At 46.6% G+C, this 27,205-nt stretch overlaps 1 protein-coding gene and 1 non-coding gene across 19 annotated transcripts in view; both read left to right on the forward strand.

The window, feature by feature from the left end:
• The first annotated feature begins 2,381 nt into the window (after positions 1-2,381).
• Ilf3 (interleukin enhancer binding factor 3) overlaps positions 2,382-27,205 on the forward strand; it is a 41,577-nt gene continuing 16,753 nt past the window's right edge. For 3 of the 18 annotated variants that reach the window (XM_076575792.1, XM_076575804.1, XM_076575808.1), the window contains exons 1-3: positions 2,455-2,596; positions 26,538-26,637; positions 26,959-26,997. In XM_076575792.1, coding sequence (XP_076431907.1) covers positions 26,635-26,637; positions 26,959-26,997 — 42 coding nt within the window. In that variant the 5' untranslated portion in view covers positions 2,455-2,596; positions 26,538-26,634. Of the gene's footprint in view, positions 2,597-2,884; positions 3,129-3,225; positions 3,247-26,537; positions 26,638-26,958; positions 26,998-27,205 lie in introns of those variants that run through there. The other 15 variants (XM_076575795.1, XM_076575809.1, XM_076575797.1 and 12 more) reach the window with 13 other exon arrangements.
• Positions 21,214-21,332, forward strand: LOC121831264 (5S ribosomal RNA). Its single transcript, XR_006074636.1, has one exon. It is a non-coding gene; the product is annotated as a 5S ribosomal RNA (ribosomal RNA).

Raw genomic sequence — 27,205 nt, forward strand, 5'->3', positions numbered from 1 at the left:
GCCTGAGAAAGTGAGTTTGAGCCTTGGTGAAAGGTGAGACCTGAGCCGGGTGGTGGTGGTGGCGGCAGCGGCGCATGCCTTTAATTCCAGCACTCGGGAGGCAGAGGCAGGTGGATCTCTGTGAGTTCCAGGCCAGCCTGGTCTACAGCCAGGTCTACAGCTTCACAGAGAAACCCTGTCTTGAAAAACCAAAAAAAAAAAAAAAAAAAAAGTGAGACTGATACAAGTTGCCTTCTGACTTTCACATGAGCACACTATTTGTACACTCAAGTGCACACACACAATAAATAAATACATGTAATATAAAGCGTTTCAAAGTCGATCTTTGTTTTATAGGGGTAGTGGGAGAAGTCTTTGCAGCTGAGAACAGTAACTAGAGTAACTGGGGTGTAGCTGTTCATGAAGGCAGACTAGGAGGACAAATGGGAGGGCATGTACAGCCGTGGTCACCAACGAGGACCGTGAGAGAAGGGGGCAGGGAAAGTTTATTAAGGGCAAGAGGCAAAGAGTGGCACATGGAGACCATAGTGAGCAGTGCCTGGACGGGATGATGCAGGAGGGTGGCAAATGGCACCTAGTTTTTTCAGCATTTATAGTGACTGAGGGGGACATGGACGAGAGGGTGAAGGGAGCAGCTTGTCCCAGTGGCCAGCGCCTTAGGTAGGGTGGCTTGGGCCTTGACAGAGGTGCGCTTTTTTTGAGATTGGTTCTTTTTGTTTGGTATACATGCGTTCACATGTTCCTTTGCGCACGTGGAGGCCAGAGGTCCATGTGTTTTTTTTTTTATCACGTCTTTGCTCTGACTCACTAATCCCAGAGCTAAGTCAGCTGGGTGGGCTGGCTCAGGAGGTCCAAGAGCTCCTCTGCCTCCACTTCCCCAGGCCTGGGTTTACAGGTGCGCACTATCATTGCTCAGTTTTTACATGCATACCTGAGTTCCAAGAGGAGAAGGTAGAAGGAGATAGACCTCTGTTAAGGCCTCTGAACTTTATACATTGTGTGGCTACACACATATACACACAGAGTCAGAGAGACACAGGCACTGAGAAAGATGGAGAGAATGAACTCACTAGTATCTGTCCGCAGAGCCTGGGAACGTGGCTGGAAGGTAAGAGCACTGGCCGCTCCTGTAAAGGATCCAAGTTCAATTTCCAACACCCACACGAAGGCTCACAACTCTCTTAACTCCAGTTCCAGAAGATTCAACACCCTCTTCTGGGCACCAGGCACACGTGTGGTGCACAGACACATGCAGTCAAAACACCCATACACATGAAGAAAAAATTCATCCGCACACCCACCTCAGGAAAACCTGGTAGCCCACCACTTGGTGGCGCTGTCAGAACAGGCATGTCATTTCAGATGGCCTCGTTTCCCTCCTGGGTCAGAAGCGGCTTCGGTCTGTCTGGTTGAGATCTCAAGCCACCTAGAAAGTGATTTACACATTTTCCTTCAATTTCAGCCTTTGGGTGAGACATATCCAAGACCTGTAACCGAGTGAAAAGACAAAGTTGACACCAACTCGTGTTACCTATTATTTATTGGTATGACGGCAATAAATTCCTGTAGATACACAGGATATGAAGGAGGGGGACCTGGGTGGATGAGTTTTGTTCTTTCATATTTTGTCTGGAATGTGGCCTTTTATTATTTATTTATTTATGTATGTATGTCTGTGGTACTGGGGTCCGACCCAGGGTCTCCTGACGTTAAGTAAGCACTCATCACCGAGGCAATGTATATAAACCCTGGGTAGCCTGGTGCCATGGCCTCGTCTGGAATCCAGCTACATCAGTTCAAAGTCAGCCGGGGCATCCTAGCGAAACCGCTTATTTTAAAAGAACAAAGAGGAGGCCGGGAGACGACTCGGCAGCCCGGGGATGTGAGTCTGCGCCCTCGGCCCGCGGCGAGGAGACCGGGACCAGTGCGATCGCCGCGCGCACGGGCCAGCCTCCCCGTCCACGGTCCCGCAACGTCCCGGCCGGAGCGGCAGGGCGCATGCGCACGCGTGCGACCCGGAGCCAAGGAAGGGCCGCCCCTGCTCCACTGAGTCACATGATAACGGTCGCTTGGAAAAACCGCCATTGGGAAAAAACAAAACAGATGAGTCTCATCAGGTGATGCCGGTCTGCCAATAGGGGAAACCAGACACGGAACGACAACAACAAAAAATGTCCCTGTCACATGACGAAAGCGGGGGGTCCAGCCACTGTCATGTGACTCAGCAAACCCGTGAGGACAGAGGCCGGGCACTGACGTCACACAGCCGGGCGCAGCCCCCGGGCCGGGGTCACGTGGCGAGGCCCCGCCCCCTGGGGGCCGGGCCTAGGCCGGTCGCCCACGTGACGCGGGGGCGGGGCCGGCCGGTCACGTGGTCCCGCACCTCCCCGGCGCGCGCCCGCCCGCCGCTCGCCCCCGGCCCCGGCTCCTCCTCCTCTCCTCGCCATTGCAGTTGGGACTGGAGCAGCCCCGGCGAAAACCGCGTGGCCCTTTTTTTTTTTTTTTTTTTTTTTTTGAGGGGGGTGGTGAAGACTCCGGACGGCCGGTGGCAGGAGGGCGGCGGCGGCCGAGGTCGAGGGCCCGGAACGCCGACCAGGTAAGCGGCAATGTGGCGTCTCCCGCCTCCGCCCCTCCCCCGCCCGTGCTCCCACTTGTCAGCGCAGGCTGGGCTGCGGGGACGCTGGTGACAGGGCCGCTGCCGCCCCGCCGGCCCTGTCCTCCGCTCGGATCTCCCGCTCCTCGGCGTCTCGCTCCTTCCTGCTCCTCCGGCCCCGCTCCCGCGCTCGGCCGTTATTCTCCCCCATTGTGCCGAGGAAACAAGATGGCGGCGGCAGTGCCCCTGTGCGCGCGCATCCGTTCTCCCCCTTCGTGGCCCCCTCGGCCAGGGCCGCGGCGCCGCTCTCGGGGGGGTGCGCACGCACTGCGATGTCCCCCGCTCCCCGGGCCGCTTGCTCTCCCCTAGGCCCGGCTTTTGTCTGTTGCTTGGGCCCCGCGCACGCGCGCACGTGTTGGAGCACACACCCCCTCACATCCCGGGCCTCCCGGCGGGCGCACCAGGGTCGCTCCCCTTCCTTTAACCGCTTTCTCTCCTCGTCAAGCCACATCCCTGGTCTCCAGGAGCATGACAGGTTCATCCCAGTTCCCAAGGCGGGAAACAGCTCTCCTTTGTCTCGAGCTCGGTCCTCTCCCTAGACCATGGTTGCGGGAAGCATTTATGGATTCACTGGGTCCTTAAAGCCCGGATCTGTAGGTTTCCTCCAGATCCAGACCCAAACTTAAGACCGTCCTTCTAGCCCGGGTGGTTTTCATTGATGGTGTTTCTCGGGTGGTTCAGGTTCTGCCTCCAGTCTCCAAAACGGTGATGTGGTTGGTGTTGGGGACTCTGATCTTCAGGATTGGCATGCTTGAAGTCTTTCGAACGTGCGTGCTTTAAATTTTCTTTATTAAAGTAGTTGAGTGATGAGAATTCACCTTAGGTTATTCCACAATTCGGATAAGCCATTTGGAGTTTATAACGGTCTATTTGATTCCCCCATTACGAATCCAAACTGGGAAGAGTAAGCCATCTCTTAGTAAAATTGCTGGTAAGTTGCTGCTTAGGACACGTGGTGGATCAGCACAGAGGCTTTAGTTTCTGTCCGTGATATGCTTCGCTGTTGGGATTCGAGTATTCTGGAAGTATCTTTCTGGTTCAAAGTTGTGTTGTATTTAAAGTGTTCTGTATGATGATGTGTCTTCAGAAAAAGGAGGTGTTATTCAAAGTTAGGATTCGTGTTTAGGGCTTCCCCGGTGTCTTTCCCGCAGGTTCTTGTGGATGGGACTTTGTGGACTGACCAGAGTTGTACCACACTGTTCTTTGAGTCAGTCACTCAGCCTGAGAATAAAGTGTGGGGAACCACAGCTTCAAAAGAGAAAGGCCACTAGTAGATGCTGCTACTCTTGTCTAGTAATGCTGAGGGGCTTTGCCCCTTAGCGTGCATTGTGGGTAGCTCCTGGTCACTGAGACTTCTGCAGGCACTGTGTATTGGCTGGAAGTCTGCAGTCCAGATGGGAGGCTGGTCATGAGTGCAAGACTGGCTTTGGCAGCACTGGGTGCTGTATCAGCCTCTCTGCTTCGAGTGTGGACTAGTGTGGGGATCCCCTCCTTAGGGAGCTGGAAAGTGCCTGATTGTTTTCAGTTTTTCTGATGGATACCTGTAAACAAAAGTTCTTTTGTCTCCTTTTAGTAGTTTTCTAGACTAGTTTAACTGTGAATAAACTGTGCCATTTCTTATTTTTCTCAAATTCTTCTGATCTCAAAGTCTTACAAGAATACTTGCTCAAGTTTCTCACTTTTTTTTCCTTTTTTTTTTTTTTTTTTTTTTGCCAGACAGGGTTTCTCTGTGTAGCCTTGGCTATCCTGGAACTCACTCTGTAGACTAGGCTGGCCTCGAACTACAGAGATCTTCTGCCTCTTATCTCCTGAGTGCTGGGATTAAAGGTGTGTTTTCACCACCGTCAGCTTTTCTTTCATTTTTGAAGTAGTGGCTCACTATGTAACCCAGGCTGGCCTTGATTTTGGAATCCTTCTGCCTCAACCCAGGCTGGAATTATATTTGTATGCCACCACATCAGGGTCTCCGCCATCCCCAGCATTTTGCTCTATGGAGAAGGCATCCAGGCATGGTGAGGATCTGTTGGAGGAGTAAGGTGTAGATGTGAGTTAGAAGAACATTTCTTTGGACAAGGTCCCTTTTAACCCTTGGAGATCCACCTGTCTCTGCTTATTGAGTGCTGGGATCAAAGGTGTGTATCATCACGTGTGGCTAGAAGTTCTCTCTGAACTGGGACAGCTTTACCTGTGCTCTCACAAGGAAGTCCAGACTGGTCTCAAAGTGCTTTAAGCCGAGTGCTGGGATTACAGGCTGTGCCAGTATGCCTTTATTGATTTCCTTGTTATTTTTCTTCTTATTATTATTTTGGTTTTTTGAGACAGGGTTTCTCTGTGTAGCTTTGTGCCTTTCCTGGAACTCACTCTATAGCCCAGGTTTGCCTTGAACACACAGAGATCCGCCTGCCTCTGCCTCCCGAGTGCTGGGTGTGCCACCACCGCCCAGATTTTTTTTTTAAAGATTTATTTATTCATTATGTATACAGTGTTCTGCGTGCATGTATGCGTGCAGGCCCGAAGAGGGCACCAGATCTCATTACAGATGGTTGTGAGCCATCATGTGGTTGCTGGGAATTGAACTCAGGACTTCTGGAAGAACAGCTAGTGCTCTTAACCGTTGAGCCATCTCTCCAGCCCCAGGAAGTGGTTCTTATCCTGAAGAAATAAATGTAGATTTCTCTTTCTCTTGCTTATGCTGCCTTTTTTTTTTTTTTTGGAGACAGGGTTTTTCTGTGTAGCCCTGGCTACCCTGAAACTCACTCTGTAGATCAGGCTGGCCTCCAACTACAGCGATCCTCCTGCCTCAGCATTCCTAGGGCTGGGATTATAGGCGTGCACCGCTACTGCTGGCTAACACACTCTGCTACTTTTTTATTGTAAGCGATACATTTACTTGCTTAGAGTCAGGATCTGCTACATAATACCCAGTTCTTGATTACTTGAGCCATTCTGAAAGATGGGTAATCTCATCATTAAGTATATATGTATGGCCCATTAACTTGTGACTTCTGCCCCTATTCAGGGTCTCTCTAGGTAACCCTGGCTGTCCTGGAGCTCATCCTATAGACCAGGCTGGCCTCAAACTCAAGAGATCCACCTGCCTCTGCCTCCAAGTGCTGGGATTAAGGGCGTGGTCCAACTCTGCCCTGCTTAATTTTTCTTTCTGAAACAGGTCATGTGTTGTAGTCCAGGTTAGCCTAGATTCAGGCCCCTGGTTTAGACTTTATAGTGGTTGGGCTGCCACCCTGCGGGTGATTGAGTATTTTTTGTTTCTTTGGTTTTGTTTTGTTTTTTAAAACAAAATCTCAATTGTTTGATTTTACCAATAAAGACTCGAGGAGCCAGATGCTGGAGTGAGAGCCTGCCAGCTCAGAGAGGCAGAGAAAGCACCCAGCTGAGCTTCCTCCTCAGCCTCTCTCTTCCCCTATGCCTTCTCAAATCAAACTCTTCAAACTGAGTGTCCTCCCTTTCTACTTCCTGTGTGTCTGTCTGTCCTCCTGACTCAGTCTTACTCTCTCTGCTCTTGTTTTAATAATCCTAGGTCCACTTCCTGTCAACTGCTCTGCCTCTTGACCTGTGGTTGACTTTATTTAATCCTGTTTACAGTATTCAAGCAGAAAGCTCTAGGATTAAAGGTGTGTGCTAGAGCTGAGCCACACCACAACCAGACACAAGTTTTTCCAGTAAATAATGCAATCTTGGGGTTCACAGTATGATCAAATTATCCTGCAACATTTCCCCCTTTTTGTCTAAATAAAAAAGGAAAGGGTTTTTTGTTTGTTTTTTTTCCCTCAAGACCGAGTTTCTCTGTTTAGTCCTTGCCATCCTGGAACTCACTTTGTAGACCAGGCTGGCCTCAAACTCAGAAATCTGCCTGCCTCTGCCTCCCGAGTACAGGGATTAAAGGCGTGCGCCACCAACGCCTGGTCTTTTTTTTTTTTTTTTTTTTTTTTGGTAAAAGTAAATCTAACACAGTAAAACTATTTACAGTAATGAAGCTGTTTCTGCCAAGCTTTCCGCAGTGTCCAACTTGGTTGTATTTGGCAGTCTTAAGATTTTTAGCTTCAAAGTGCTGTAAAATGTCAGTCTCATGAACTCAGCAATTTGAATGTCCTGAGCAGTTTGTAGTCAGAAGCTGATCTTTGGGTGGTGTTTGTTTAGTGGCAATTTTGACTAGGTAGAACACAGCAGTCAACCCAAAGGTATCCATTATTTGCATGGTGCCAGAAGAGGCATGGAGCAGTTTTGCCCAGTGGTTAGCGTTACCACAATCAAGGTGGATTCATCTTTTCAGGGCCCCATCATTTTGGAGACCTCAAAGGTTACTGTTAGGAATGGTCACAGTTTATTGTAGAAAGCTTAAACATTTTAAATGCCATATTCAGCAGCTCTCCGAAAGGTTTGAGGACTACAGTCTATTGCGTACATCTAAGGTACACAAACTTAGTTCCTAGTTACCTGCTTCAGACTCAAACCCAAAAACACGTACAGGAAGTTAGAGGAAGCTTATTTCTAGAATTAGTACTCTGTATGACTACTGGTATCACAATGGAAAGTTTATGTATGCATCATAATCTTTCAGATTTTGAGATATTTATACCTTAAGATGTTTTAGAGAGTCAAATGAAAACAAGATTATGGTAAGATTAGTGGCAATAGAATAGTCCCTTATTTTTTGTGTTTTCTTCTGTCCCATACCCGGTGGCTCTTCTGATATGAGACAGATTTTTAGATTTTACTTTAACAAGCATGCATGGGTTTATTAGAGGAGAGAGCAATGCTCCAACCCCAAAGCCAGCTTTAAATTTTTTTTAGGAGATTTATTTACTATGTATACAGTGTTGTGCCTGCATGTATGCCTGCACACCAGAAGAGGGCACTCACTAGACCTCATTATAGATGGTTGTGAGCCACCATGTGGTTGCTGGGAATTGAACTCAGGACCTCTGGAAGAGTAGCCAGTGCTCTTAACCTCTGAGCCATCTCTCCAGCCCCTGCCAGCTTTAATTTTTAATTGAATTGGGACCACATAAAAAACCATTTGTCACTCATGTCTATAGAGGGCAGCAGCGACAAGCTTTTGGGAGTCTGCCATGATTAGACCAGCCACATGGGGGGAGGGGAGAAGGGAGCACCCTCCTGGTTCTGCCCCAGACCCCTGATGGTTGCCTGAAGGGAAGGTTGTCTGGTGGGAGAGGTTAGCCGCTCAGGCAAGATGGTGGAATGGGTGCCAGCTCTAGCTAGTCTGGGGCTATGAGCCAGGATTTCAGGCCAGTTAGCTGGAGGTGGGTGATACTGCTTGGCTCTTTTACTCTTTTTCTTAGGACATTTTCTCTTGATTGTTCTTTCTCTTCAGATGTTTCACTTGTCCATGGTCTCTGGATTCCTTAGTTGGATGCTTTTATTCTCCTGGATAAAAGCAAAACCCTGCCCCAACCTTAACTCTGGGAGGTTCCTTTTTTGGCAGACTATATCTATCCTAGGGAAAAATGTTTTTTTTTTTTTTGTTTTGTTTTTGTTTTTTTTTTGGCGACAAAGTATTATCTTTCATTTGAAAATATTCTTTTGAAAGTTGGAAAAAAAATCCCTTATTATGTGTGGATAAATATACCTGTATTCACCTTTGTCTTTATATATAAATTCAAGGTTTAAGTGTATTTATTTTTAGATCATAAACATTCAATTTGAATTTCAATCTACCTTTTGCAAGTGGCTTTTAAATTTAAACCATTATAATTCTTATGTGCCTGCCTCTGCCTCCCAGGTGCTGGGATTAAAGGTGTGAACCACTGCCTGGCTATGGATTTGTAATAGTAGATATTCTCATAGGGTTGTCTCCATCTCCCCTTATTTTTTAGTGTTAGAGGTAGACGTTGAAGTTTTTTGAATGTGTAATCTGTCATTCTTGTTGATTTATTCTGAATTTGTTCCCTGGCAAAATTTAATATCCTAGTTTTAATTAAATATGATGCTAATTTGTCCACTATTTTATTATTTTCAGACATTTTGTCTGTCTTGCCTGTATGAGCTACATAAAGTTTGACATCTTTTCTAAGTTTTGCTAGGTTTTGCTGTCTCCATCCATTCTTCCCATGACCAGGTATCTTTACTATTTGTCTACCAGTGAGTGGTTTCCATTTTGATGACCACATAGCTGTACCACTGCACGTGCACCATGAAATGGGGAGATGGAGATTTTCCTTTTGCTTTCCTGGTTGTTTGTTTTGCATAGCCAGTAGTGCTGTGCTGATTTTGTCGTCCTTCCTCAGGATTGGCCATTCCATCATCTCCTGGTCTGTAGGCCGCCATCCAGTAAGTTTTGGTTCCATCAGTGGTTGATGAGCAGTCAGTAAACCATGCCTTAGCCAAATGCTGTGACCATTCTGTTAGTCCCCACAGTTCAATAGGTGCCTCTCGGGGAGGGGTGAGCAGTTTAGGGATGGGGCTTAAGGGCATCTGAGCTATTTCCTCAGTGCGGGAAGGCACAGACCCCTTTGCTACCACATCCTGGTCACAAAGAAATTCAGATAGGTACCGGTTCCACTGTAATACCTTTCCTTCTATGGCTAAGCCTGAGAAGGACTCTGCCTTTGAACTGATCCAATCCATCATTGTAAGAGGTGCCCTTATGACCCTAGGGTGGTTGGCAATGACTTGAGTATAACGTTCTCCAAGTCTCATAAGATGTCCAGATTTGTTTCTCAAAGAGAGAATATTTATTTTCCATATATGGAAGGAAAGTGTTTGCAGTAGAAGCCAACAGGCAAATGTTGATGGATTTCTTTTTGCTTTATGAAGAGCCCCCAGTTTCCAATTCATCAATAAATATAATATCCACAATTAGGGTATACTTGGGTTCAATATTGGTCAGGGTTACATGCATGGAGAAAAGCTTACCGGCTGTCACAAAAGCTGTTCTTTGTTCCTGTCCCCTGTCCTCATTGGAAATTAGCTGACTTTTTAGTAACCCTGCAGAGGTTCTGTGCCCATCCCATCCTGTGTCCCCCACCCCGCCCCTGTTTCTCTGTGTAACTTTGGGGTCTGTCCTGGAACTCACTGTGTAGCCCAGGCTGGTGTTGAACTCACAAAGATCCACCTGCCTCTGCCTCCCCAGTACTGGATTAAAGATGAGCACCACTGCCCGGCTTTTCTGATTTTTTTTTTTTCAGGATTTTTATAATAATTTGTAAATAAGATACGTGATTTCTCTCGTGTAAATGTATCACTTAGGAGCTGTATCAGAGTTTTGTCCCTGGGTGGTGGGAATAAAGGGGTACACCGCCACTGCCTTGTTCACTGTACCTCTAGAATTCAGAAAACAACTGATTATAGAGATTCCCCGTCTCTGCTGGAATTAAAGCTCAAATATTTTAGCTTCAAATCACTCCACCTCTTAGAAATTTAGAAAACAACTATGAACTGTAGTAACCCTTTGAATTCACTTAACATATTTTAAATCTCTTAACTGTGTTCTTAATACCAAACAACAGAAATCCCACCCCACCCCCCCTTTTAGTTTTTTTGAGACAGGGTTTGTTTGTGTCATCTTGGTGCCTGTCCTGGATCTCATTCTGTAGACCAGGCTGGCCTGGTCTTTAAGCAAATTTTTTAAAGTGCTATTAGATTTTTCTATAACTGCTTGTCTTGGAGGATTTTGTGATTGATTATACCTGTAATATGCTTTGTATTGTAATATGCAAAAGCACTACATTTTACTAGAGACAATGCTGGAGCATTGTCAGTCTTAATTTGTACAGATATCCCCATAATAGTCATAATTTCTAATAAATCAGCCCTTGCAGAACTTAACGTTTCCATTAGGCATGATGAAAACATTGTATAGATGGAGGGAGAATGGTGATGGTTGACTCATTAGTATTAAAGTCCTTAATACCCCTGAACTGTACAATTAAATTGTTAAAATGAGAAGCTTTTATGTTATACATGTTTATGATATAAAACAATGTGTTTTTTAAAACAAAATCTCAATTGTTTGATTTTACCAATAAAGACTCGAGGAGCCAGATGCTGGAGTGAGAGCCTGCCAGCTCAGAGAGGCAGAGAAAGCACCCAGCTGAGTTTCCTCCTCAGCCTCTCTCTTCCCCTATGCCTTCTCAAATCAAACTCTTCAAACTGAGTGTCCTCCCTTTCTACTTCCTGTGTGTCTGTCTGTCCTCCTGACTCAGTCTTACTCTCTGCTCTTGTTTTAATAATCCTAGGTCCACTTCCTGTCAACTGCTCTGCCTCTTGACCTGAGGTTGACTTTATTTAATCCTGTTTACAGTATTCAAGCAGAAAGCTCTAGGATTAAAGGTGTGTGCTAGAGCTGAGCCACACCACAACCAGACACAAGTTTTTCCAGTAAATAATGCAATCTTGGGGTTCACAGTATGATCAAATATCTTGCAACAATTGAGCCTTTGAAGGGATTTGAACTTAATTTTCCCATGTTCTGTATATTTGGTGTCCTCCCCCCCATCATAGCAATGTCTTGGCAGAGAAAGATTTATTTACTGTTTGCAGTGGTTTAGAGTTAGAGCAGACAGGCTTGACTGAAATCTCCATAGTGATGAAGAGGGCTCTGGTCTCTGGAGAGATGGACTGGACTTGAGTCTTGCTGCAGCCTTCTGCAGCTGTGGTGGCCTCACCTCCCTTCTTCATTTGCAAGTGTTGGAGGGTACAGAAAGGCGAGGCTGTGTGAGCCTCATTTGTACTACCTTTTCTAAGTACCTAACAGTTTGGATATGTTGGGTCCTTGAGAGTTTTACAAGACATCATTGTCATAGGTGATCCTATTGATAGCAGTGGAAAGCTGGACACGTGGAAATCACTGCTTTTTCTGTATGTGTGGATGTTTTGCCAGCATATGTCTGTACCACTTCTGTGCTGATACCTGAGGAGATCCTGTGAAGTCGGAGTTATGGATGACTGAACTGCTTATGTCCTGTGCAAAGGATGTCCAGTTGAAACTTTGTTTCTCTTATTTAAATGTCCAAATAATGAAGATACTGAAAATACAGCTGAGGGCAGGCAAGATGGCTCAGTGGGTAAAGGTACTTGCCACCAGGCCTGACAACTTAGTTCTGGCCCTCGAACCCACATAAAAGGAGGAGTCCCCAAAATTCCCTGACCTGTGCATTTCTGCTGTAGTATGGATATATCCACACCACATACACAACGAACAAATGTAATTTAAAAAAATTTAAAAAACACAACTAGGTTAGTTAGTTTTGTCTTGCCACTTGTACTTGTGTATGGTTTTGGGAGCTGGTACCCAAGGCCTTGGGCATCAGGTTCTAAACTACTGGCTATGCTTTGCAGCCCTTCAAAGTAGAACTACTTTGAAAAGAAAACTGTATTTATTTATTTAGAATTTTTGATACAGGGTTTCTCTGTGTAGCTCTGGCTGTCCTGGAATTGACACTGTAGACCAGGCTGGCCTTGAACTCAAGTGATTCTCCCTGCTTCTGCCTCCTGTGTGCTGGGACTAAAGGTGTGAGCTACCATCAACAGGCAAAAAAAAGTATTTATTATTCAATGGGTTTTCTTTCTTTACATTAAGTTCTTTTCTAATGTCTGTGTGTGGGTACGTGCAAGTGAGTACTGGTGGCTGAGGGGCCTCAGGAGTTTGTTGGGTTACCCTCAGCTGAAGTCTGAGGCAGTTGTGAGCCACCACCCGTTGTGGCTGCTGGGATTCAAGCATGGGTCCTCTGCAAGAGCAGTGTGAGTTCTTAACCACTGAGCCTTCTTTCTCCAGTCCCTCAAGGTCTCTGTCCCCTTTTTTGAGTCAGGGTTTCACTGTGTAGTCCTGCCTGGTCTGGAAATACTCCTGCCTCCACCTGCTTAGTTTTGGGTGTGTGGCAACTTTCTTTTTTTCTGTTTGTCTTCCTTCCTTCCTTCCTTCCTTCCTTCCTTCCTTCCTTCCTTCCTTCCTTCCTTCCTTCCTTCCTTCCTTCCTTCCTTCCTTCCCTTTTTATTTATTTTTTAAATGTAACCTTGCTGTTCTGGCACTTGCTATGTAGATCAGGCTGACCTGATCTACTCACATAGATCTACTAGTCTGGGATTACAGGAGTGGGCTACCACACCCAGGTTTTCTTTCTTAAAAGATTTATTTTATTTGTGTGTGTGTGTGTGTGTGTGTGTGTGTGTGTGTGTGTGTGTGTGCGCGCGCGCGCGCGCGCATGTATGCATGTGGGTGTTGGGTGTTTTCAGAGGCCAGAAGAGAATGCTGGGTACTCTGAAGCTGGAGTTAGATGGGTGGTGGAAACTGACCTTAGGTCCTCTGCAAGGGCAGTACATGCTCTCAATCACCCTGCCTCCTCCCTTCCTCCCTCTCTCTTTTGAGACAGGGTCTCTCTGTGTATTTCTGGGTAGCCCAGAACTCACTGTGTAGACCAGACTGGCCCCAAACTTATGAATTCAGATCCACATGCCTCACCCTTTTAGAGTGCATGTTGGGAGAAAATAACGTGCCCCATCCCACCCAGATATTATCTTAATTTTTGAAACTGTATCTCATTTTATAATTCAGGCTGGCCTCCAACTCACAGTCCTCCTGCCTCATCCTCCGGAGTATAACTACAGACATCTGCTATTATGCTTGGCAGGGTCATTGTCTCCTGGGCCACATCTAAGCACCAAGTATCATTTAATTCTGTATCCTGTCATTTGGGTCTGCAACTGTGTATGACCCTGGGTGGTTTAGTCTGAAGTGGCTCCACTGGCATTTTTGGAGTGCATGACTGGGTTCTCAGGCATGCTGCACAGCTGTCGCTCGTCTTCATGAGGCCTGGTTGGCTCAGCACTTAGGTGTGTGTGTGGGATCATTAGTCTTTCTGACTGCTCTGCTGCTGCTTTCCCTGTGACTGCTAACACTTGGTTTCATTTCAGTGTCTGTATGCTTGGTTTGTGTGTGTTTCTTTAATTTGTGGTGTGTGTGTGTGTGTGTGTGTGTGTATGTGTGTATGTGTTTGGTTTTTCGAGACAGGGTTCCTCTGTATAGCTTTGAGCCTTTCCTTGTTCTCACTCTGTAGACCAGGCTGGCCTCAAACTCACAGATCTGCCTTCCTCTGCCTCCCGAGTGCTGGGATTAAAGGCGTGCACCACCACCGCCCAGCTTGTGTGTGTGTTGAGATGGTCTCATGCAGCTCAGGATGGCTTGCAGCTTGTTGTATGATTGGGATTGGCCCTGAACTCCCGACCCTTGTCCTCTGCCTCCCAAATGCTGGGACTTCTGTCTCTGATCACCATGCCTACCTTGTGTGTAGTTTTAAAGAAAGAAATGTTGCCAGTTAGATTTGCTTCTGGGTGTAGTGTTTTAGAGTTTTTGTAGTTTAATTCTTGCTCTTTATTCATAATTTATTTAAAAAGCCTAAGCCAGAGGACTAGGTCTGTAGTTTGAGGAGGCTGTGAGCCCAAGAGCTGGAGGGGAGCAGAATAAGACCCATTTAAAGTGGTACCAGAGTGTGGATGCCAGCATTGCAGAAATCAGCCGCTCAGTCTCCGCACACAGGGATTTGGGTAGCCTTGCAGGAAGGGGTCTCTGGTCACTGTTCTTGGGTACTGCAGGATGCCTGACCACAGCTGTACAATTAAGGTGGGTAGCTGACAGGTGCGGAGGGGAGCTTGAATTGTTTTTGGTGTTTACTTGAACCTGTTATTTATTCACCTAATTTTCTTGTGCCATTAAAAATGAAACCCAGGGCTGTTGTTGGAGGGCTTCTCTCCAGGTTCCACCAAACCCCGCAGTCCCACAATCCACGTATAAAATAATCACTCAGACATTCATATTACTTATAAACTGTATGGCTGTGGCAGGCTTCTTGCTAACTGTTCTTATATCTTAAATTAACCCATTTCTATAAATCTATACCTTGCCACGTGGCTGGTGGCTTACTGGCTTCTTTACATGCTACCTGTCCTGGCGGTGGCTGCAGTCTCTCTCCCCCTTCTTCCTGTTTCCCCAATTCTCCTCTCTCCTTGTCCCGCCTATACTTCCTGTCTAGTCACTGGCCATCAGTGTTTTATTTATATAGAGTGATATCCAGAGCACAGGGCTCCACACATGCAAGGCAAAGGTCTCATGTAGCTTAGGCTGGCCTTGACTTGCTGATCCTCTGCTTTACCTCCTAAGTGTTGGTGGCAAAGGCGCATAAAGCAGTATGGAGGCTGAGACAGGAAAGTATCAAGTTGGAGGTCAGCTTGAGCTACCAAGTGACACACTGTCTCAAAGCAAAATGACTGGGACAGTGACACATTCCTTTACTTTTAGCATGGAGGAAGCAGAGGCAAGTGGTCTCTGTGAATTGGAGATCAACCTGGTTCATTGTAAGTTCTATTCCCCCCTCCTCCCCCTAAAAAAAGTAAAGATGGCTTATAGTTAAGAGCACTTTGTGCTCTTCAGGACTTGATTTCAGTTCCCAGTACCCAGGTCTGGAGAGTACTCCCAGTTACTGAAAGTTAAGCCCTGCAGACCAGCGCTCTGCCGACACCTGCACACATTGGACATCCACTTACACATTTTCTTTCTTCCTTCCTTTTTTTAAATGTTTTGGTTCTAAATTATTTCTTTGTTTGTTTGTTTTTTACATCCTGACTAAGTTTCTCCTCCCTCCCCTCCTTCGATTCCTCCCCCTACTCCCCCATCCACTCTTTCACTGTTTCTCTTCAGATACAGGTGAGCCTTCCATGGATGTCAGCCAGCCAAGGTATATCAAGCAGTAGTGAGACTAAGGCTCCTCCTCTTAAGACTGGAGGAGGAGTGGGTTCCAAAAGCAGACCTCAGAGTTAGAGACAATGTAATGTGGTCTCTGTGAGACTCCACATACAGTTAAAAAAAGATGGGCCTCTGGGGTGACTTGGAGGGCTAATGGCACTTGTTACACAAGCCTAATGACCTGAGTTTGATTTTTGTTTTTGGTTTTTCGAGACAGGGTTTCTCTGTATAACAGCCTTGGCTGGCCTGGAACTCACTCTGTAGACCAGGCTGGCCTCATACTAAAGGATCCATCTGCCTCTCTTTGCCTCCCAAGTGCTGGGTTTAAAGGCGTGTGCCACCGTTGCCTGGCTTGGCTTCACTTTATGTGAGATGTATGCTTGTGTGTGCACCTGTGTGTGCATCTGTGCACATGTCCACTGAGGCCAGAGGGCGGTCGCATGTTTGGCTGCTGTATCATTGTTGCCTTGTTCTTGAGACAGGTCTCACTTGGTAGCCCAGGCTGGCCTCGAACTCACAGAGATCCGCCTCCGCACTGCTGGGATTAAGGGCGTGCACCACCACTGCCCGGCTCTACACTGGTTCCTTTTGCAGTTCTGGGAAGCAAACCTCTCCACATAAAGATTTGTGCACTCTTGCACCACAGCCCCTGTCCATCCTTAAGAGTCTACCCCTCTGACCCCTCTGTCACATTTCATCTCTGGGTTTTCTTCCCATTAAAAAAATAACATTTCTATGTGTATGTTTTGCCTGCGTGTATTTGTGCATTGAATGTGTGCAGTACCCAAGGAGGCCAGAAGAGGGTGGCTGATCCTCTGGAACAGATTGTTGTAAGCTGCATGTGGGTGCAGTAACTGACTCTTGGTCCTCTGCAAGAGCAGGCAGTAAGTGCCCTTGACCACTGAACCATCTCTTCAGCCTCTTTGAGGTTTTTTTTTTGTTTGTTTTTTGGCTCGTTTCTTTTGGTGGTACTAGGGATTGAATGCAGTGTCTTTATATGCTGGACAAAGCTCTGCCATTAAGCTGTGTTCTGGGCCAACATCTCCAAAACCCACCTCTACCCCCTTTTTTTCTGGTCTCACTGTGTATCTCTCAGAAATCCCCCTGCCTTTGCCTCCTGACATTTGACAGACCCTCACTTGATAGACCCTCCCTGAAGCTAGAGTTGTAGGGAGTTGTCAGCCACTCAGTATGGGTGCAGGGAACTGAACTTTGGTCCTCTGCAAGTGCAACAACTCTCTTTTGAGACAAGGTCTCTTGCACCGGAGGCTTGCTTGAACAGATGCTCATGCCTTCACCTGAGTGCTGGGATTACAGTGCATCCCACACAGCTCAGTCATTCAGGACATTTTAAAAACAAAGATAGAGTGGCATGGTTTGTCAGTTTAGATTGGTGGCAGCTGGCTGGACTGCTTTTCAGTTGTTGGGGGATCTGTGTGGGATGGAAGGTGAAGGAAGGAGCTGCTGAGTGCTGCACAGTGCTGTCAGCTTAAAGCCCCGTTTCCTGTAAGACCATGCTTCCCCACAGTGTCTGGGAAGGAAGGCTGGATGGTTTTCTGGTTTGTTCTTTGGCAGCACAGTGTTGCAAGCCTTACCTTATATATAATTAGAGGTGGAATGATGGCTAGCATATCATAGCCTTGTGGTGTAGACTTGCAACCTTGCTTCAAAAATAAAGGGAGAGACCGTGTTTCTTGTCCCTGACTACTTGGAAGTGGTTTTTTTGTTTCTTTGTTTTGTTTTTTTGAGACAGGGTTTCTCTGTGTAGCTTTGGCTGTCCAAGAACTAATATCTGTAGACCAGGCTGGCCTCGAACTCACAGAGATCTGACTGCCTCTGCCTCCTGAGAGCTGGGATTGTAGAAGTGCACCACCACTGCCACCCAACATTTGGAAGTTCTTTTTTTTTTTTTTTCTTCTTCGAGACAGGGTTTCTCTGTGTAGCTTTGCGCCTTTCCTGGAACTCACTTGGTAGCCCAGGCTGGCCTTGAACTCACAGAGATCCACCTGGCTCTGCCTCCCGAGTGCTGGGATTAAAGGTGGGCCGCGGCGGCGGCCCACCACCACCTGGCCATTTGGAAGTTGTTTTTTTTTTTTTTTTTTTTTGGGTTTTTCGAGACAGGGTTTCTCTGTGTAGCTTTGCGCCTTTCCTGGAACTCACTTGGTAGCCCAGGCTGGCCTCGAACTCACAGATATCCGCCTGCCTCTGCCTCCCAAGTGCTGGGATTAAAGGCGTGCGCCACCACTGCCTGGCAATTTGGAAGTTCTTAATCTCCATCCCTCATTCACCCCTTGGCTTCTCAGAGAGGCTGGTTGGTGTCCTGGTTCCCTAGCTTGAGTCCCAGCCCTGGAGACAGGTGTGGATTTTGTGTGGAATGATGTGGGCTGTGGGCCTCTAGCCCGCTTTGTTTCTTCCTAAGAACCTTGTATTTAGGAAGTCTCTGCCCCTGGGAAGGCTGCTGGTGAGCTCGTGAGATGCGAATCTGGGCTCTCAGACAGCGAGGCTTGCTTTGAGGATGTGCAGGGCAGCCCAGCTCTGGGTATTGGAGACACTGGCATTATTAGAGATAACTCGTCCTTTTGTTTGCTTTGTCCACCTGAATCAGAAACATCTCCATGATAGTTAAGTCTGAAGGAAGAGGGCCCAGGGAGAGTGCACCACAGGCTGCCTAGATGTGGTCTTTGGCAAGCTTATGGTGCCTCCTGAGTCACCGTGGGGGGCTGTCTGTGGCATCAGAGGATGAAGTTTAGGCAGCTGCTGTTGTTTCCAAGGCAAGCCCATGACCTCTCCTCCACACTGATTGTGGTAAGCTGCAGTTGACAGTAGCTGCTATGAAGACAGTACTGGGCTGGTGCTCCCTTGATGCTGTAGCTCACTGAACACCTAGATTCTTGTTGGTTCCAGGTGATCCGTTGTTTTTTCCCCCCCTCTCCTTTCTCCTTTCTTCTCTCACTTTCCTTCTCACAGTGTCTCAGCTATGTAGCTGAGGCTGGCCTTGACCCTCGACCTTCCAAGTGCTGAGATTACAGGCTGCTGCCACCTCACCCAGCTTATGCCGTGCTCTGTGGGAACCCAGGGCCTCCTGCATTGCTGCACCAGTGCTCTCCAGCTGAGCGCCAGCCTCCCTCCAGTAATGTTTTATTAAAGATCCGTCAGTCAGCTGGGCCACTTGTCCTCTTGTATCTAAAAAGCATTCAGAATACAGTGCAGTGAGTTGTTTTCCTCTTTTCAGTATCTTTGTGGACTTGTAGATTTGTATTTGGCCGTCCTGAACCCCTTTTCTGTATGGTTTTGTAACTTGTATGTAAAAACATTCAAACAAAACGGGTTCAGGTTTGCAACAGAGAACTTCCTGTCCCAGAAAGCGTAGCCGAGTTGCTCACTGACGGTGCTGAGCTGGCCTGGAGTCGACTGTGTACCATCTGTAGGTTCTGTCCATCCCTCAGGTGTTCCAATTCTCCCCTTTTTATTTTCTTTGGTGTGTATGTGTATGTGTGTTCATGGGTTTGCTCACTCAGATACATGTGAAGGTCCAAGGCTAGTGTAAAGTTATCACCCTCAGTTGTTTTCCACCTTAGTTTCTGAGATACTCTCACTCACAGAACCTGGAGTTTGCTCTTTCTGCCAGACTGGCCTGCCAGCGTCAGGAATCTGTCTGTCTCCCCTCCCAAATGCTGGGGTCACAGACGTGCACTGCTGTGCCTTTCTTATGTGGGTGCTGAGGATCCGAACCTAAGTCCTCATGCATTCAAAGCAAGCCCTTGACCCACCCAGCCATCTTCCCAGGCCAACTCTTCATTTAAAAAGATAATTTATTGTGTGTAAGTATGTTTGAGTGCAGTATGTTCGTGTGCATGCCTGTGCATGTGGATGCAGATGGCAGAGGAGGATATCAAGTGTCCTGTTCTGTCACTCTTGACCTTATCTCCCTTGAAAAGGGTTTCTGAACCTGGAGGTAGGCTGGAGGCCAGCAAGCCCTGGGATCCTCCTGTTCTCACCTCCTACAGCAGGGGTTTGTAGGCGGGATAGCTATGCCCCAGCGTCTTGCATGAGTGAGTGCTGGGCTCCACTTTGAGATCCTCGTGCCTTGCATAGCAAGCACATGTGACCATCCAGTGACCATCTCACCCAGCACCTCCTTTATTTTATTAATTTTTTTAGTTTCTTTATGATGCATTTAAGACCAAGGAGCAGAGTGTTGCCACCTTACAAAGTTATTTGGAGTTCAGTATTTATTTGCAGTTCTTCTAATTTGAGATGTTTTAAGTTTTGTTTGTTTCTGAGACAAGATGTCATTTAGAAAAAAAAAACTTTATTTTATTTTTGTGGGTATTCACTTGCACATATGTGTACCATGTGTGTGCAGTGCCTGCAGAGGTCAGAAGAGAATGTTGGATCCCCTGGAACGGGAGTTACAGGTGTGTGAGCCACCATGTGGGTGCTGGGAACTGAACCTGGGTCCTCTGTAAGAGCAGCAAGTGTTCATAAGTGCTGAGCCATCTCTCCAGCCCGATTGTTTTTCTTATTAACATTGATTCTGCTTTATCCCAGTGATACTTTATAGTGTCTCCTAGGATGAAAAGTTTGTGGCTGGAATAAATGCTACATTAAAGTTTAGCATTAGTAGTTGTTACCTAAGAGCCATCTACTGGGAGACAGGAGAGCCACCACCTCTGCAGGAGCAGCAGTTAGGGCCATTGGCTCACCTCACAAGTCCCCCTGTCCCCAGCCTGCAGGCAGTAGTCTGCCTTATCTGTCACTAACCTACTGTTGGACCCAATAAAGGAGATAAACACTGGACAAATAAAGTGGCACATACTTGTTTAACTAAATGACTTTGAGGCCTGCAGAGATGGCTCTGTTGGTAAAGTTCCTGCAAGGAGAAACTTGAGTTGGGTCCCAAAACACGTATGTCTGTGCACTACGTTTGTGCTTGCTGCTGCTGCTGCCTGAGGAGGCTGAAAGAGAGTAGATTTCCCAGAACCGGAGTTACAGAAGGTTGTGAGCCACCATGAAAATGCTGGGACTTGAACGGGGGTCCTCTGAAAGAGCAGCACATACTCTTAATTGCCAAGCTACCTCTCTGGCCTGCATAAGTCTACTACTACTACTACTACTACTACTACTACTACTACTACTACTACTACTACTACTACTACTACTACTACTACTTCTTCTTCTTCTTCTTCTTCTTCTTCTTCTTCTTCTTCTTCTTCTTCTTCTTCTTTAATGGAAACAAGCCTTTATTAAGTAACTTTTAATATCAGAAAAAATAAAACATAAATGTACTTCTTAAATAGAAGCTTCATGATCGTGCATTCGTGAGATTTCACAAAGATTTGGCTTGATTGATAATGCTGTATATGGGACTTGGGTGACAGCCAGCTACAGCTGAGGTATTTCCTTTGCCTGGCAGAATCCAGGCTGTGGTTGGTTTCCTGGTCTTTGGATTTGTTTATAGTTACTTGCCACTGGCTGTGCTTTATCAGAAATACCTAAGTTTATTATGCAGTAAAAGTAAACTAATGGGGCTGGTGTGATGGTCCAGTGTGTAAAGCACTTCTTGCCGAGCCTGATGACCTGAGTTTATCCCCAGGACCCACATGGTGGAAGGAGAGAACCAACTCTGACCACCACAGGCACACTGTGGCATGCATATGTGCCCACCTCCCTTCCAGTTCCACCAAAGACACACAAAATAGATAAATTAATTAAACAACGAGTGGTGTGCACTATTGCACACATGTATCCCCAGCATTTGGGGAGGCTAGGGCAGGAGGGGGTGGATTGAAGGTCCACCCAGGGGAAATTGGCAAGATTTTCTCAAAATAAAAAGTGAAAAGGGGTCTACGGCCATACCACCCTGAACGCGCCCGATCTCATCTGATCTTGGAAGCTAAGCAGGGTCGGGCCTGGTTAGTACTTAGATGGGCTCTCGCCTGGGAATACCGGGTGCTGTAGGCACCCATGCTAAAAAGTGAAAAGGGACCAGGCTGTGGTGGCGCACACCTTTAATCCCAGCACTTGGGAGGCAGAGGCAGGAGGATCTCTGTGAGTTCTGAGGCCAGCCTGGGCTACAGAGCGAGATCCAGGACAGGCTCCAAAGCTACACAGAGAAACCCTTTTTTTTAAAAAAAAAAAAAAAAGAACAGAAAAGGGGCTGGGGACACGACCAGTGTAGAGCACTTGCTCAGCATGCCCACAGCCCTGGGTTTCATTCCCAGTACTGCACACCAGATCTGTCATGAGTTTCTCAAAGGAGCACAAATGAGCTCCAGGACAGCCATCTCCCAGGTTTTCTTTCCCCTCTAGGCAGGGTTTCTCTGTGAAACAGTCCTGGCTGTCCTGGAACTCACTTTGAAGACCAGGCTGGCCTCGAACTCACAGAGATCCTCCTGCCTCTGCCTCCCAAATGCTGGGATTAAAGGCATGCACTACCATGGCTTGGCCAGTCTCCCAGCTTTAGCTCTGCCCAGTGCCTTGCAGTTTTACTCATCCTTTTGTATTTTCTCTCCGGAATATTTCCGGGAAACAATAGGCTTGTAGTAATTTTAGCCATGTATTTATCTGAACTAGGCATAACAGCTCAAGGCATCAAAATACCATAATTATTTTTTTGCTTTTTTTTTTTTTTTTTTTTTGGAGACAGGATTTCACTGTGTAGCTCTGGCTGATCTGGACCCTGCTTTGTAGGCAAGGTGGCCTGAAATTGAGCTATCCACCTGCTTTTGCCTCCTGGGTTGCTGGTTTAAAGGTATCTTTTTTTTTTTAAGATTTGTTTTAATTTTTTATTTATGTGTGTCTTTAGTTATGTTTAGTATGTGCATCTGTGTGCAGGTGCTGTGGAGTCCATAAGAGGGATGTCAGGTCCCCTGGAGCTGGAGGGAGATGCTGAGAGCAGAACTTGGGTCTGTTGTTTTGTTTTGCTTTTTGAGACATAGCCTTGGCTTCCTGGTATGTAGATCAAGCTGGCCTCAAACTTAAAGACCCCCCTGCCTCTGCCTCTTGAGTCTTGAGCTTAAAGGTGTGCTCCATTATACCTGGCTCTAACTTGGTCTTCTTGAGAACAGCAACTGCCAAGCCGTCTAGTCCCTGGTTATCACATCTAAGCATTAAATTAAAAAAAAACATCTTTTTACTTTCGTGTATGTATCTGCTGACCTGTATGTGTGTGTGTGTGTGTGTGTGTGTGTGTGTGTGTGTGTGTGTGTGTGTGTGTGTTGGTGTGTAGATAGTAGGAGAGGATAGATGTTTGTGGAGATGAGAAGGTCGCCTGGGCTGGAGTTAGAGAAGGGTGTAAATCACTGAATATGGGTGCTGAGAGTTGAACTCCAGGACTCAACAAGAGTAGCCAGTGCTCTTAACCATAGTGTCTTTCCAGCTCTCGAGTATGGTTTTTGAGATAAATTTTCACTTAACCTAGGCTTGCTACAAACAGGATCCTGATCCTGCCTGTACCTCCCAAGTGCTGAAATTATAGGTGTGCATAAGCATCCTATCCAACACAGCTATGTATAGTTGACTTGTAGTTGAGTTCCAATCTCTTCCTTGACATGGGAAGAACCTGGATCAGCTGGTCACAGCAACAATTGTGAATAGGAGCTGCTGACACTTAGGGGTCAGAGGGACTTGGGTTTCATGGCTTAAGTAGGCTGGTCTGCTTAGTTTTCGGGATGTTGAACTTCTAACTTGGCAGTGTTTGGTAGGTAGTCCTGACGCCCTTTGGGAAGGTCTCTGGCCAGTCTTGGCAGTTTGTCCTTGCAGCTTATACCTTTTGAGAGTTGTGCCTACAATACAGTCTTTGTTGGAACACTGTGGTTGGAGGGCCTCACTGGTGTGATGGAGCACAGTGCTGTGGAAGGAATCAGCCGTTGGATGGTGCACAATTGCAGGCTGGACAGGCTGTTTGTAGGGTACCGGAGTGGAGTAGGTTGTAGTTTGCATGTGTTCAGAGAGTTTTTTGCCCTGCAGACTTGTGTTACACACTTGGGTGCCTTAGCTTTTCCAAAGTTGAGTCCATGGGGTATCTCCTTGGTGCACTTGTTTCTACCTTTTAGCTTTTCCACATGTTACTTTGTCTTTTAATTATGTTAATTTTTTATTGCTTGGGGGCGGGCACATGCCATGCCTGAGGAGGTTCAGAGGACTATTTGGGGGAGGAATTGGTGGTCAATGCCCTTATCCCTTGAGCCATCCTGCTGACTCCTCCTTTTAGAAAGGTTTTTCAACAGTTCTGTACATGTGTATAATATATTTTGATTATTCCTGCTGAATCCCTTTCAACAAGTCCCCTCTTGCCCCAGGGTTTTTTTGTTTTTTGTTTTTTTTGCTTTGTGTGTTATTGTTTTGTAGCCCATTATCCCTAATTAGGGTTGCTTGTATACGTGTGAATGTGTGGTGGTGGTGGTAGGGGTTCCATACTGGAGCATGAGCGACTTCACAGTGGCTTCCTTCCTCCCTGAACAAAATGACTGTCTCCCTCAGCAACTATTAACTACCTAGAGCTCCTCAGCAAGGGTGGGGCCTCATAAGCTCCTCCTTCACCCATGCTAAAAAGTTGATGAGGCCCTGCATAATGTAGCTCCTGTGAGGCTAGCTACAGCTGCTATGAGTTTGTGCGTGCAGTGGTCATGCCGTCCAGAAGACACGCTTTCTTTCACAGTACTCCTGCTGCATCTGCCGCTCTCCATGGTCTCTGCTCTCTCCTGTGATGTTTCCAGGACCTTGTAGTGAGTGAATAGATGTTCCATTTAGGGTCAGTCACTCACGCAGTAATCACTTACCTTTAGCATTTGGACTGGTTATATGAGTCTGCATTAACCCAGGCCCACTGCAAACAAGGCTGAGAGCTCTCCTTGTTTGTCTGTGTGACAGAAGCTCTTTAGGACCTTCTGTCTGTCCCTGTAGTGTCCTGTGGGTCAGAGTTCCCACCTTTTTTTCCTTCTCTAAACACATAGAGTTGATATTTTGATCTTTTTGTATATGTGTGTGTGTGTTTGATTTCTTTGTGTGCTTGATGTGTGTGCATGTGTGTGTGAGAGGAGAGGACCCAGAGGAGGAAGATAGTGTGTGTCCTGATCTATCACTCCAGAGACCTTAGTCCTTACACAGGCTCACTCACTGAATCTGGAGCTAGGCTGTAAGCAGAAAGCTGTAGCCATCCTCCTGTCTCTGACCCACACACTGCTGGGATTACAGACTTAGTACATGAGTGTTGGGATTCACCCCCTGGTGCTCATGCTTGCTTAGCAAGTGCCTTTATCCAGTAGGTCATGCCCTGCTCTGTCTGTCTATTGAGATAAGAGTTTTGCTCAGTAGCCTAGGCTGGCCGCAACTTTTACACCCCTTGGCCTCTGCTTCCTGAATACAGGGCAACAGGGGAGTATTGCCATTTCTAACAAGCAGTTTTCTTTTCTTTTTTCTTTTTGAGACAGGGTTTCTCTGTGTAACCCTGGCTGTCCTGGAATTTGCTCTGTAGACCCAGTCTATCCTCTATCACACAGTACTCCTTCTGTTCCTGTCCTCACAAAGTGCTAGGATTGTACAAGAATAGCACCCATATTTTGATGAACATTTCTACTTGCAACATTTTTTTTGTAGCTTCTTAATCTTATGTCTTATTTGATTTTTCAAAAAAATTTTGTTTGAGACAGGGTTTCTTTGTCTAACAATCCTGGCTGTCCTGGAACTCTAGACCAGGCTAGCCTTAAACTCACAGAGAGCCTCATGCCTGTACCTCCTGAGTGCTGGGATTAAAGGTGTTCGCCACCATCAGCTGGCTGATTTTTCAGATTTTTGTATTGCATTTATTTGCACAGGGAGGGATGTGCTATGGCACACATGTAGTCAAAGGACCACATGGATCTATCCTGTGTGGGCCCTAGGGTTTAAACTCAGGTCATCAGGCTTGACGGCAACCCATCAATCCATCTTGCTAGTCCTCCTCCTTTGTTTTTCGTTTTGTCAGGATGTTGCCTTGTAGCTCATTCTGGCCTTGAACTCTAGACATCCTACCTGGATCACTTACGTGTGCCATGATGCCCTGTTACATTATGTTTTGAGTTTCCGATTTAGTGCTGGGATAGCACCCAGTGCCTGCAGTAGTAAAGCTAAGCACATGCTTTACTACTGAGCAACCTCTGTTTCGCCTCCTGCTTCGGTTTATTTATAAAGCCCAGCATGCTTGGGTGGCGGAATATAGGCAGTGAAATGAGCATGTGCTTAGCTCTATGAGTCTCTGTGGTTGAGTCTGGAACTTCAGACTAAGTAAAATTTTGATTTCTGTAACAAATGCCTCTAATCTAGCACTTGAAGGTAGGGTAGAGGAGAATCCAGAATTGAAGGTCATATTCCCCTGTGTAGCAAATTTGAGACCAGCCTTAGCTACCAGAGATCCTACCTTGAAAAACCAACCCTGGGAGGGAGATAGCCTGATGGATAGGAATGCTTGCTGCACAAGCATGAAGATCTGGGCTAGAATTCCCAGTGTCCTCGTAAAAAGCTGGACTGGACATGGCCTCAAGAAGGATGTAGCCCTACTGTGTAGGTGGGGCAGAGACAGGAGGGTACCAGGGGCTTTCTGAGTGCCAGCACAGCTCTAGGTTTGGTGAGAGGCTCTGTTGCAAGGGGATAAAGTGGGGAATGATAGAGCAGGACACCTAAAGCCTTCTCTGTCCTTTCACGTGTACCCACAAAGACTTGTGTGCATGTACCACACATTTGCAAGATTGTCAGTGGTAGAGCATATGCCCATAGGAATGCTCTAGAACTGCAGAAGAGTCCAAGCTAGGCTTGATGGTGCACACCTGTACTCATGGCACTTGGGAGGTGGAAGCAGAAGGATTTAGACTCGGGAGCCAGCCTGGGTTGCATAAAATCCTGACACCCTCTCTGCTGCCCCCCAGCATGCTATATAGGAAGAAATGAAACATGGGCAAGCAGAAACCCCCTCAGTGTGTGGCTGGATTCAGATAGGTCTTCTGGAATCCTGCTGTCTTCCTGTGAAGGGAAATTGGAGTGAGTTGCTTGGCTACCTGGGAAGACAGATGTGTCCTGCTGTGATCCAGCCCTTTGTGAGCTGTAGCCTTCATTCTTACTACCAAGTATATGGCTGTTGAGAGCACGTGTCTCTGGGGTATTTAAAACTAAAAAGTTTTTCTGGTCTTATAGATAGTTGAAGTATTGGTAACACCAAGGAAAGCTGTCACAATTTGAAAAGATAATCCAAGACTGATTTCCAGACACTACAAGAAAAAAGGAAGGAAAAATGGTAAGACAAAATTTTTCTTTGATCATAGACACTATTTTTTCACTTATATACGATACCCATAGCGTGTCCCCAAAGCATTTGCTGAGGTTAATATTTTGTCTTAAGACATTTTAAATTCTTTAAAATAATTACGTGTCACGATGTGAATACAGTAGTCCCCCCTTAGCCGTGTTCTCGCTTCCCGCGGATTCAGTTACCTGCGGTCCACCGCAGTCTGAAAATATTAAGTGGAAATTTCCAGAAAGAAAAAAATTGCTAAGTTTTAAATTGTGCGCCATCCTGATGCCTGCGTCATTCACCTCACTTCATCTCATCACGTAGGCATTGTACCATCATCACTTCATCACAAGAAGAAGAAGGGTGAGTAGGATGGGCAGCTACTTGGAGGGAGATCACATTCACATTCCGTCCCGTCTAAGCCCCTCCTGTGCCCGACTGACTGACCAATTAAACTCCACACCTGTGTGCCTAGAGGTTAAACCCAGACCACATTTGGATTTTGGTGCTGTCCGCGGTTTAAGGCATCCACTGGGGTCTTGAAATGTGTACCCCGCGGATAAGGGGGGAC

This window comes from Peromyscus maniculatus, chromosome 7 (assembly GCF_049852395.1).
Source record: "Peromyscus maniculatus bairdii isolate BWxNUB_F1_BW_parent chromosome 7, HU_Pman_BW_mat_3.1, whole genome shotgun sequence".
NCBI lineage: Eukaryota > Metazoa > Chordata > Mammalia > Rodentia > Cricetidae > Peromyscus > Peromyscus maniculatus.